Raw genomic sequence first — 12,097 nt, 5'->3', positions numbered from 1 at the left:
TTCAGGACAGTCTGAAGAGTTTCTCCGTCCCAGGGGAAGATTCAACCCCAGAGTTCACTCCACAGTAGATTATTTCTGATTTTACTCCATTCTTCAGCGGCTGTTTAACAATGTGAAAATATTGAACGTTTTCTTAAATCGGTCCAGATCAGACGGATCACGGAGACCTCAGCCCCAATTGGCTGTCGACCTCCTGATCTCTGATTGGCTGAAAGGAACCATTTATTGATGAACAACAGGTTAGTGACATTCACTGACAGAGAGAAGCAGAACAGGTATGTTGTGTGTGTGTGTGTGTGTGTGTGTGTGTGTGTGTGTGTGTGTGTGTGTGTGTGTGTGTGCGTGTGTGTGTGTGTGTGTTATTCATTGATGAGTAGAGGGTTAATGTAAATCCCGGTCTGCCTATGAGCCAGATTGTAAAGGGACACATTATTGAAAACATTCTAGAAACAAAATGAAAACCTGAAACTTGAAAATATTCAGCGAGTGTCAAAAGGACTGTCTTCTCTAAAATCCTGTTTTCCCTGCTTCCACAAACTGTATATATGTGTTCAAGAATGTTCTGTAAGGTTTCCTGCTGGTGGTAAACACCTGCTTACAGAGGTTGCAGTATGGTTAAAGGTCAGCAGTAGACCTGGGCCCACGTGGTGCCCCTGCTGGACCTGAGTCCACAGCAGACCAAGTCTGTCCTCATAGACTGGTTTTCAGGCTGATGTTGGTGAAGAGAATTGTCTTTATTTTATTATCATGTGTTGTACCATATGTTTCTGTTTTCTGTTAGAAGCACTTTAGAAGTTAGGAATGGTAGAATGTTTAGTAAGTGTAATAAAGGTCAGTTGACCCTTCCTTGACACAATTGTGTCAAGGAAGGGTCAATCATAAGACGTGACAGAATAGTTTACTGGTGTTGATAGTTCCTCTGCAAGAAGGTGAACTTTGAACTGGCCATTTGTTAGACAACGGAGAACAAGGACTGTGTCAGCATCCAATGGGACGGGAAGAAGAAGATGAGGTCATCCAAGAAGAAGGACTGGATTGGACTGAATTAGCATCAATAATTTACATATGTGTTTCTATAAAAGACTGGGTCAAGGGATAGTTAGGTTGTCAGACTTCATGCCCTGGCAATGGACTCTGTTATTGTAGGGTTATGAACTGGCCCGGAGCTCTGTAATATTTGGATCTTGAATTGGTTCTATTTGCTAAATACATTTTGAAATTGGCATTTGTTTTCTTGAAGTCTTCATTCAAAGAACACACGGATTAGCAGTGACACACGAGAGGTATTGCAATCCAACATTGGTCTCCTTTGAGTGTAAGGACACAACTGATCACATGATCAGACCTTCAAGACCACCTGACAGGAATGAGGTCCCAGCTTCTTTAGTCTTTCAGCTAAATCTAAGCTAAGATGTCTCCAGTGAGGATCAAAGCCTTCCTTGTCCTGGATCAAAGGAAGGAAATCAGTATTGTTCTCAATAGAGCAGAACTAAAATTACATTCCAGAACAATTCTGTCTATGCCTAAGTGTTCCTGAAATATCATTGAGTGGAACTGTGGGAAAACGGGGAGGTAGGATTGGAGTCTGAAGGACAATGTGAAAGGAAACTTGACTTGTCTCCTTGCTACAAGAACTTAATACAAGATTCAAATCAAACCTATCTTTATTTATAGAGCATCTGTTACAATCAGAATTGTTTCTAGGTGCTTTCCAGAATCCCAGGGCCTGACCCCCAACAAGCAACAGTGGCAAGGAAAAACTCCCCTTTAACAGGAAGAAACCTTGAGCAGGACCAGGCTCATGTAGGGGGACCCTCCTGCTGATGGGGGGCTGGGTAGAGAGAGAGGAGAGGAGAGGAGAGGAGAGGAGAGGAGAGGAGAGGAGAGGAGAGGGAGGAGGGAGGAGAGGAGAGGAGAGGAGGGAGAGGAGAGCTAGGAGAGAGGTCTCTCATAGACATACATTAATAATACAAGATTATTTTTAACCCTGAGCAAAACTCTATCATCTTGACTTGGACTACCAGATTGAATTTCCCCGATAAACAAAGCACTTTTCTTCAGTCAGCTGATCTTTCATAAACTCTGCTTTTCCAGATCAACATGCTAACGATCCCAGATCTGATCAAAGGCAAGCGTGACGGACGAGTCCTGAGTGATGAAGAGATCAGGACCTTCGTCCGGATGGTGACCGACAAGTCCATCCAGGAGGCTCAAATCGGTGCGAAGACTCTAAGAAAACCGTTTCCTGTACAACAACTTGAACTGATCACTGTGATCTTCTTCTGTGGTCAGGAGCCATGCTCATGGCCATCTGGCAGAAGGGAATGATTGACAGCGAGATCCAGACCCTGACCAGGGAGATGATGTCATCAGGGGAAGTGATGTCATGGCCGAAGAGCTGGGAGGGGCTGGTGGTTGACAAACACTCGACTGGAGGGGTCGGGGATAAGGTCAGCCTGGTGCTGGTGCCAGCGCTCGCTGTGTGTGGGTGTAAGGTCAGAACACACACACACACACACCCACACACACACACACACACACACTGATGTCTTGACAACTGTTGTGCGGTCTTTAGGTGCCAATGATCAGTGGTCGGGGCTTGGCTCATACGGGAGGAACTCTGGACAAAATGGAATCGATTCCAGGATTCAACATCAACCAATCTGCTTCTCAGGTGTCTCTGGTTACTTTAAACAACGAAATGATTTGTTCTGCGTGCCTCTATACTGGCCATTATCTCCTCTAGCACCACCTGTCATACAGATACCAAATTACACCAAAATGTGTGTAAAGTACTAGAATCGGAGCCATGATTTTTTATAAATATCGCAGTTTAAAGGACCCCTGAAATCCCATGTTTTTGTCTGGGAGAGGCCTCGGAAAAGTTACGCAATTTCACCCCTGTTTAATGTCCCACAGCTTTGGCAGACTTTCACCTAGAAACTCCATAAATCACCATAACTCTCCCTCAGAACATCCTACAAACATAAAAATGACGTGCCTTTGTACAGTACATACAAGACTCTACTACCTCATATGTGTCAATGTCAGAACATCAAATTAATCAGCGCTTGGTAAAATGGTCTGCCCAGTTCTCCCATTAACGAGAGTTATGAATGTAACTGAGGTTCTCTGCATTCTGGATGATGCTTACTGGATGTTCCATCTCACACATCCGCAGGTTGAGTAATATTACCAACAAAGTCACCTGGGTCGCCCAGAAAAATGTGTGTATTCCAGTGTCAGCAGACGCTCTGTTCCTACTGGATCTTCTTGTGAAACGAGGGTCCGAGTGACAGAGGACTCAGTCGATTATGTAGAGTTGCACCCTGTAAAATCTGGTAAAGGTATAAGAAGAGGCCCATGTAGCAGCTGCACACATATCTTCAGAAACTCTTTTCAAAGCAGCCCATGACTTGACGCTCCTAGTGGGTAGTCAGTGCCTTTAGATACAGGAAGACCCTGTGGGCTGTAAGCATTCTCCATAATCTCAACCACCCAAGAAGAAAGGCTCTGCTTGGTCGGAGCAACTCCCCTCTTGGACTCACCACAAAGAGGTTGTCTGACCTACGAACCGAGGTGGCTGAAGTCAGCATGTCCATTGACAGGTACAGACTGTAAATCACTTAAACTTCCAGTACCTGAAGCTTTGCAGAAGCTAAAGAATGGCGTCTGTTTCAGACAGAAGGACGCTAGCAATGCCAAAGAGTCTAAGTGAACAGGCTTCTGCTCTTTAGCCGCTCTTTGTGTAATTGACTGTGAGACCAAGGTGAGTGATTAAGCAGAATGGCCGTGTCCCTGATAACCAGTTCTCGAGTTGGAGAAACCAATTGTTCATATGTGGTTGGTATTTCATACCCCTGCTTTGTAGCGGAGAGAGAACTGCTGTTATACACTGTGTAAATATCTGTAGGGTCAGTGACAGTCCAAACGGAAGGACCTTGAACTGTTATTCTCAAAATGGAGGAGCCACCTGTGCTGTGCTACAGGGACAAAAAAAATATCTTTCAAGTCTATTGATACGAAAAACACGCTATAGTCTGGAGAACATCTGTTACCTGTGGCATGTGAAAGGGGAGGACTTGTTTTCTCTTAAATCCTTAGATCTGGAATTGGGAGACAGCCAACTTCTTTCTTTGATCAATGAAATACATTGAGAAGAACCCCATCAGCTGTGCTTGAGGTTTCACTATCCTGATGCTGCCCCCTATAGCACCGGTGTGACCTAGCAGTTTTCTGACTCCACAGATTCTGGAGATCCTGAGTTCTGTGGGCTGCTGCATTGTGGGTCAGACTGAAAGTCTGGTTCCTGCAGATCGGGTCCTCTATGCTCTGCGAGATGCCACCAGTACTGTGGACAGCCTGCCACTGATTGCTGGTACTGAAATGGTTCTCATCATACCAGCTCCCCAGTTCTGAGTGAATTTAAAGGGCTTGTTTTTTTCAGGTTCTATTATCTCAAAGAAAGGTGCTGAGTCACTCTCTGCTCTCGTGCTGGACGTCAAGTTTGGACAAGCTGCTCTGTATAAAGACCTGAAGGGTGCTAAAGAGTTAGCTCATCTGCTGGTATGTACATTGAGAAAAGTGTTGTCAAGTTGTGAGTAGTCATTAAGAAAAATTTGGATTAGCTCCATTAAACACAGTAAATATAAACACTTGACCTCTGACACAACCAGGGTCATTTTATGCCATCTGAGTATCCATGGCAACCAAGAAGCATCAAAACGTCGTAAAAAGGGTTCAGTCTGCATGTTTCCGGCTGAGGGGGACAAAGGTGACCCGAATGTGGATGATGTTGCAGGTGAAAGTCGGAAATGGTCTGGGGATACGAACGGGGGCGGTACTCAGCTGTATGAACAGTATGATTGGTCGATGTGTTGGAAACAGTCTGGAGGTGATGGAGTCTCTAGAGACGCTAAAGGGCCGAGGACCTGACGACCTGATGGAGCTGGTCAACACTCTGGGTAACAACATTAACCACATCCCTGAGGTAGTCAGCAAAGGCTTGAAAAAAAAAATCAAATGCATTTGAGGGGACATCAACTGTTTAACCTCTTCCAATATCTAATTATTTACATGTATAGTTTTAATAAGGTGATTTACAGCAGAGGTTTAAAAATACAGGTTGAATTATTTTTTGTTGTGGCTGTAGGTGGAGTCCTGCTACTGATGACTGGGTTGGTTCCTGACCTGTCAGAGGGCAGGAAGCAGATTCATGAGGCGGTGACAGGTGGAGCTGCCCTGTCCAGGTTCCAGGCTATGCTGGAAGCTCAGGGCGTGGCCAGAGAGGCGGCCATGCAGCTTTGCTCCGCCCACACTGATTACTTCAAGGTCCTGAGGAAATCTGAGCATCAGCTGGAGCTGCAGTCTGGAGCAGATGGTAAAAAGCTCGACCCTCTAACGAATGAATGATCCATCTGTTTTATCCACGTTCCGATGCTGTGGACGAACAAATCCAGACATTTTAATCCTGAAGTTTCTGTGCGACTTCAAAGTGAGTTTCTCAGAGTCCTGATCCTGACCATTGCTCTATGACGGGTTTTGTGACCAATGTTGACTTCAAACTCAGATCTTTTATTGTGCAGGTTCAGGAAGTTCAGAGAAAGCTCAGAAGCCGATCAATGATTGACCAAACAATCAATAACCTTTGTTTCCTCCCACAGGAACGGTTCTGGACATCAACGGTTTAGTTATAGCTGAGGTTCTTCATAACCTGGGGGCAGGCCGAACGAAGGCTGGACAAGCTATCAATCACAGCGTGGGGGCAGAGTTGCTGGTGTCTGTCGGCCAGCGGGTGGCTAAAGGTCAGAGGTCATATCCAACTTTAACACAATGCATTTAGGACTGTGTTGAGACCCCCGCGTTCCTGTTTTCAGGCGATTCTTGGTTGAGGCTCCATCATGAGGACGCAGCCCTGCCCCCAGACCTAATCAGCCGATTACAGAATGCAGTGATGCTTGGAAACGCTGACACAGGTGTACGGCCCAAATTGATTGAAGAACTTCTGCTACCTCATTCTTAATACTGAATTATTAAAATGAGTTTAATAAAGATTAGTAGCATAAAAATGTACCCACGGTCTCATTATTTCAAATCTTTATTTATATATAAAACAAAATCACCATCAAAAAAATCGAGTGAAGGTTTCTTATCCCACAGCAGCCACGCCATCATGTGTTGCCATGGAGACACAAGGAGGATGTGGTCAGTGGGCAACAGAGTTGAGCGGTTCTGCTCTGATGTTTCCTAAATCCAGGGTGGAGTCCGTTTCCTCATCGATTTCCCCGATCACTGCCCTGAAGATCAATCATTTAATCAGTCGACAAAAATGAGTTTCTAAAAATCCACCGAAATAAATGTCGCCACGATCGCTGGTCAAGCAAAGCTCTGAAAGCTGTCTGAGGGTGAAAGGTCATGGGTCACTCACACGTTGTCTCCTCTGACGATGTACAGTCCCAGAACCACCTGCTCCACCCCCTGACTGGAGCTAAACACCCGCTCGTGACTCTCATCCAGGATCAGGTTGATGGTCTGATCGAAGCCTTTCAGGGTGCCCTGAACACATAGTTGTAACCTTAGTCACTATTTACAGTTGTACAAATAAAACGTCTCCCTGTGGCCTTAATCAACCATCTTCATAAAAATAAACAAAACCTCAGATTTTTGGACAATGTACCTGAAATCCGAAAGTCTTTTGTATTTTACATTTTTGTAGAGTTTTTCCCCCAGATATGGAAAAGAGCATGCTGGCAGTATTAACATGTACATGTGAACTCACCACTATCATTCTGCCGTCTGAGGTGACGATGGCCACAGTACCTGAGTCACATGGTCAAGGTAAATACAACCGGGACAAAAGCAGGATTATATTTTACAGCTTTTACTATGTAGTGTTGCATGCACGCCTTAATATCAAAACAAACACCTCTCGGGGCTCCAAGGCTAAGCTACTTAGCGTGTTGTCATTCATTCAGTTAGCACGTTAGCTCGGCGCATGTAGCAGGATACGGTTAATATAGCTCTCCAGGGCGGTAGACATGGCTGCTGCCGGGCTTGGAGGCTCCTTTTACGTTAGAGAAGTCGATAAATGTTCCCGTTTCTTATAGGAAGACGAAGAGATGCAGAAACAACCGCTAACGGCAACAGCAACCCGGGGGACAGACAGAAGTAATCCAGCACAGAGTCAGCGAACAGGCAGCGCGCCCGAAACAAACGTCACATCCGGCTAACGGCAACAGCAACTCGGGGGACAGACAGAAGCAATCCAACACAGAGTCAGCGAACAGGCAGAGCGCCCGGAATAAACGTCACATCCGGTTCAGGTTTAAGATATTTATCGTTTTCTAAACGATGTTACCAAGAACTGAGCATCGTTAATAATACAAATGAATCCCAAATTTGAGACATAAGTGTAGACCAGTTTAAGGCCCACATTGAAGTTTTTTATATTTATGTTTGGGTCTATCAGATATGGTTCTGAAAAGGTTCCTTCAACTAAAGGCAACTTGTGCAAAGGTAGCTGGGTTAGACTCTAGCCATGATAGATGGATGGATAATGAAACCAAGGAGCCAATTCCTCCAGCGGGTCTTCCTCTTTATTGTTGTTCAGTAGTCTTCCATACAAAGGGGGTGGGGGTGGGGGTGGGAGCAGTTGAGCCCAACAGGACAAACACCAGGAACATCATCATGCTACCAAAGTATTAAATTTGTACAAAAATACTTTACAACATCCCTGTTCCTTTAAAGAAAAATACCGTTTGGTTGGTGAAGCTACATGGAAACTAATCTGACCCACTGTTTCAAATGGCAGTGCGATGCGTGTGTGTGCATGTGCGTGTTGTGTGTGTTTTTTGTGTATGTGGAAGTCTTGCTGAGGTGAATCACTAGCGTGCAAATCCCTGCAGTGCTACACACTCACACACATGCACACAAACGCTAAAACACACACACACAGACTCCATCTTTTTGCACAATCCTGTGTGTATGGCTTTAGATCTCACTCTTCAAACCCTCCTGAAGCCAGACCCCCACAGCCCTGTGGCTCTTCCTCATTGGTAGAACTGAGCTAGATTAGCATTACCAGCCGTATTAGCCATGATACGAATAATCCCGTGTGGTAAATGTCACTGAACCATACGCAGCTACACGCTAAAACAGTAGAAACGTCATGTTTGCTGTCACTGTGACAGAATTTAAAGGCTCCTCACAGTGGTGTGGAATACATGGCTAACAGCAATATCAACAGCCATTTAATCCCGTTGGTGGGTCTCAGGTATGCGTTAGCATGGGCTACATGTAAAGGAACAATATGCTATTTCTCAGAGACATACTATGTACCACAATGACACCGTTATTGTTTACATTATTTATCATCAGCCTCTACTTTTGCGCCCTGGAAATCATGGAAATATTTAATAAGTGTTTGCCGTCAACATATTTCACACATAATCACTTGTGAGGTCACTTCATTCTCTTAACTCTAAGGTGGCATGTAAAATACTAGCTGTGTAAACCATATCTTGTGCTGTCGAGAGAGTAGCAACCTTAACTAGGTCGTCTATAATATAAGACCAGCCACTTTGATGGATTGTAGCCCTATGTTAACCTTGTGCTACTCGTGCACAGACCCATCAGGAGCTGTGTTGGCGCTTGGGTTACCAACAAGGATTAAAGCATCAGTGTACCTGGTGGGAAACATAACTACAGCTAGCATTGTGCTGTCTTTGGTAGCCACATGTCAGACAATCTCGACACCCTGTATGTAGAGGCTGTTATCAGCACATTAGCATGTTAGCACTGTGTGAAAACCTCAATCATGCTTTCTGTCCTGTCAAACAGCCTGTGGCTAACAAATGACTAGCAGGAGGGATTTGATTGGCCAGTTGAAAATTACGAGTTTAGAGGTGAGATGCTAATTTTTCTAACACACAGCACACCCACACACTTACACACACACTCATGTTTACTGACACAGACTTCCTGTTTTTCAGGATCTTTTGTGTAATGTTTTGTGGTCATGAGGTGAAGAGTTTCAGGGTTTGATTTTTTTATGTCAACAGCAACATGACTGAACTGTATTTAATCTATTTTACATGTTTTCAGATTCAGTCGCCACAGAAACAAACAGAGAAACTGACAACAATCAATCAAAAACACACAATCGATTAGCATAATAGATTACTATTACTGAGGGGGTGGGGGGACGTGGGGGGGTGGCATGCTTGGCTTCTTTCTCGGAGCTGATTGGTGCTTTTGTGTGGGGGAGGGGGCAGATTTTATCTTCTGATTGGTTCCAGCCAATCAGCTGAAGCGCTCAGAAATGAAACTTGGATGAGGGAGGAAGTTGGGCCCCGTTCACACTGCGGGCGAACCCCTTTTTGCTGCTCGAATCGTGAAGCTTGAGCGTCCACATTTGCAAGTGATCAAATCAGATTTCTTCGCGTCCGAACTTCAGAGCCCGGGCTGGATCGGTTGCCGTGGTAACGACGTCGGCTTCAGTACACAGAAGTAGCGACACAGAAGCATGTGAGACAATGGACAAGCTCCACAGCGCGATATTCTCCTTGGTGTCCTCACTGCGGCGTCCCACTAGGTGACTCTAGGTGTCTCTTCCCGAATGTTGTGCCGTTATTAGCGTCTCCCTCTTGATGATGTCCGTCGCTATTGGTCCCAATCGGATTTTCATGATTCCAGACAGGATAGAAACCCGATTTGGGGCGGCAGTGTGAACAGGGCCTTAGAAGGACAAAGCCAGGATAAGGTGGGAGGGGCTTAACTGGCCTTGATTCTAAATACAACACACACACACACACATACATACATACACACAGTGTGGCCAGTCCAACAGGTGTAAACGGTAGAAAAATCTTATTGAACTGCTCATCATCACCATCTTCCTCATTGTCTTCCTCCAGCCGGCAGCTCATTCATGGCACAGAACTAAAATCTTAAATTCAAACCCTCACTCTGGTTGGAGATGCTCCGATCAGAACCATCCCAGAATGATCGGACGTTGATAGATCCTTGATATATATTGGAAGTGTGTAACCCCAATGACATCATCCATTTTCCCATATTTGTTTCCTCAAAGCAGGAAGTGAAAAGATCCAGGTCGGTCGCGTGTCAGATTCTGAAATCTGATTCTGTGGTTCTTTGCCAGGTTGGACAGAACCACGGCACTGGTTCAGCACTGGACTGGGACAAGCAGTGACCCAAAATAAAAATGAGAATCATCTAAGACAAATAAGGTTACTGGCTGAGGCTCTGGGTCCATTGGGACCAGTACAGTATTGTAGCTCCATTGAGGACACGGCAACAGAAACAGAGGAGTTCTTCTGACCCAGGTGGAGTCAGCTGCCATGATTCAGAAATCCACCAGAACCACCCAAAAACTCCAATTCAAGTCTTCCTTCTTGGCTCGTATAGTTCTTGGAACGAGTTAAACCTTTGCTAGTGGCTCTAACAGAACAATTACCCATCATTCTTGGACCAGTCTCACCAGTATTTTCAGTGGTTCCTTTTTGATCAGTAGTCATTTCTATTGTTCCATTTGGACCAGTATCCAGAACAGGTTCAGATGGACAGTTAAGGTGTCCATCTATGTGCTTTTGTGCTGCTTCAGCAATTCAAAGATCAGTGGTTATGAGTTAAAGTTCATCCATTAGGTGTGTAGCACCATGGGGGGTCCACTGTGACTCAGGCCGGAACCAGTTCAGCTCTCTTCTTTGATTGTTGATCTCTCTTCTTCTGTCTGGTCCTAACTGGCTCTGTCTACTTTTGTGTCTGCTATAAGGACTTATTTGTCACCTGACCCACCATCAGCACGTCTCCAGGTTGGCTCCACTTGATTGGAACGCCATCTTCTGCATGTCCAATAGGGAGCTCAGACGGTCCGAGGTCACAGCTGATTGACTGGGGGGAGTGGCTGTTGTTGGCGGTGCCTTCAGTGTGATTGGTCAGCAGGGAAGGGGAGGAGGCGGGGTTTCGGCTGATGACAAGCTCCAGGCGGTTTGGAGACTCTGCGATCAGCGGAACCACAAGGCAGCAGTCAAAGTCTCTGGTCCGGACGTGGTTAATCTGGGAGAAACAACATGGATGCCGTTAACGAGCCAGGCGGAGCCCCAGGTTTGGGGAGCTGTTGTACTGTTTATACTTATTTAGCGTTGTCATTGTTTGACTACCTGCAATATTCGGTCGTAGGCTTGGAGGCCACCCTGCTCCGCTGGGCCTCCTGGACGGATGTTGCTAACATAGACACCGCGATCCAACAAACCATCAGAGACACTAAAACCAAAGTCTTCCAGATCTGAGGCCTTCTCTAGAGTCAGCTACACACACACACACACACACAGTTAATTCAATTTCCCTACAGGGATGAATAAAGTAAATATTAATCTGAACGTCATGACAACGACACCAATCTCTGTCAGTGTCTGAGAGGGCACCTTGTGGAGCTCCACGGGGTTCTGGTTCAGGATGTCATTGACTTCCTGTCTCATCTTCCTCATGGCGAATGCACGACGTTGAGGATCAGATGGTAAGGTGTTGGACCGCGCCGACACCTGTGAGACGGTGAAGGAGCCGATAAAGCTATGACACAGTTATTCAGTGGAGCGGCTGACCTGGGTCAGGGGTGGTCACCTGCGGTTTGGAGTTGCTACGTTCCTGGAAGCTCGCCTGTCGGCCCAGTGTGCTGCGTGGGGGGGTGGGGTCGTGGTTCAGACTGAGGCTGGAACCTGACATAATGGTTGCCTGGAGACAGCGAATCAAAAGGCATCTGATCACAACTCAGGACAGATGCATTCGGGGAGCCTGAGGAGAAGCCTGTGATGATCCAGAGAGAGCAGATCGGATTCCGACAGGTTCCTCAACCCACCGCTGATCTTGGGCTGTTATAGACCTGCTGAAGATCTACTAGATCCAGTCGTGAATGATCTGTCCTGTTTACAGTTTAGATCAATCACTTCTTTCTCACATTCAAGCCAATTAAAGGCGAGCATCACAGACCTCCCATCGGGCTTTGCAGAAGCTGTACCAGCATGCCTTCCTCACACCAGCCGTGCCAACGTGATTGGTCAGAAGCCATGTGACATTAAAA

General features: G+C 45.8%; 3 protein-coding genes across 10 annotated transcripts in view; 1 reads left to right on the top strand and 2 right to left on the bottom strand.

The window, feature by feature from the left end:
• Nucleotides 1-96: 96 nt before the first annotated feature.
• Nucleotides 97-6,072, top strand: tymp (thymidine phosphorylase). Of its 2 annotated transcripts, none has more exons than XM_057022845.1 (10): nucleotides 97-275; nucleotides 2,095-2,218; nucleotides 2,293-2,495; nucleotides 2,576-2,674; nucleotides 4,249-4,378; nucleotides 4,448-4,566; nucleotides 4,802-4,964; nucleotides 5,153-5,380; nucleotides 5,664-5,804; nucleotides 5,877-6,072. In XM_057022845.1, the coding sequence occupies exons 2-10, from the start codon at nucleotides 2,101-2,103 to the stop codon at nucleotides 6,020-6,022; spliced, it is 1,347 nt and encodes a 448-aa protein (XP_056878825.1). In that variant the 5' UTR covers nucleotides 97-275; nucleotides 2,095-2,100; the 3' UTR covers nucleotides 6,023-6,072. The 2 variants fall into 2 exon arrangements, with proteins under 2 accessions (XP_056878825.1, XP_056878826.1); XM_057022846.1 differs by lacking the exon at nucleotides 97-275 and adding an exon at nucleotides 1,261-1,283.
• Nucleotides 6,073-6,081: 9 nt separating this feature from the next.
• lsm8 (LSM8 homolog, U6 small nuclear RNA associated) lies at nucleotides 6,082-7,239 on the bottom strand. Its single transcript, XM_057022850.1, has 4 exons — nucleotides 7,009-7,239; nucleotides 6,779-6,819; nucleotides 6,428-6,555; nucleotides 6,082-6,296 (listed from the first exon to the last, which is right to left on the bottom strand). Exons 1-4 carry the CDS (start codon nucleotides 7,037-7,039, stop codon nucleotides 6,206-6,208), a joined length of 291 nt encoding a protein of 96 aa, XP_056878830.1. The 5' UTR covers nucleotides 7,040-7,239; the 3' UTR covers nucleotides 6,082-6,205.
• Nucleotides 7,240-7,573: 334 nt separating this feature from the next.
• The window catches only part of grip1 (glutamate receptor interacting protein 1), a 28,841-nt gene continuing 24,317 nt past the window's right edge, over nucleotides 7,574-12,097 (bottom strand). For all 7 annotated transcript variants that reach the window (XM_057022841.1, XM_057022837.1, XM_057022838.1 and 4 more), the window contains 4 exons: nucleotides 11,641-11,751; nucleotides 11,445-11,561; nucleotides 11,181-11,327; nucleotides 7,574-11,076 (listed from right to left, as the gene is read on the bottom strand). In XM_057022841.1, the coding sequence (XP_056878821.1) occupies nucleotides 10,786-11,076; nucleotides 11,181-11,327; nucleotides 11,445-11,561; nucleotides 11,641-11,751 (666 nt within the window). In that variant the 3' untranslated portion in view covers nucleotides 7,574-10,785. The remainder of the gene's footprint in view (nucleotides 11,077-11,180; nucleotides 11,328-11,444; nucleotides 11,562-11,640; nucleotides 11,752-12,097) is intronic.

The sequence above is a fragment of the Takifugu flavidus genome, chromosome 22 (assembly GCF_003711565.1).
Source record: "Takifugu flavidus isolate HTHZ2018 chromosome 22, ASM371156v2, whole genome shotgun sequence".
NCBI lineage: Eukaryota > Metazoa > Chordata > Actinopteri > Tetraodontiformes > Tetraodontidae > Takifugu > Takifugu flavidus.
Note: the sequence above shows the minus strand (reverse complement) of the source record. Positions and strands in the feature narration are given on the sequence as shown.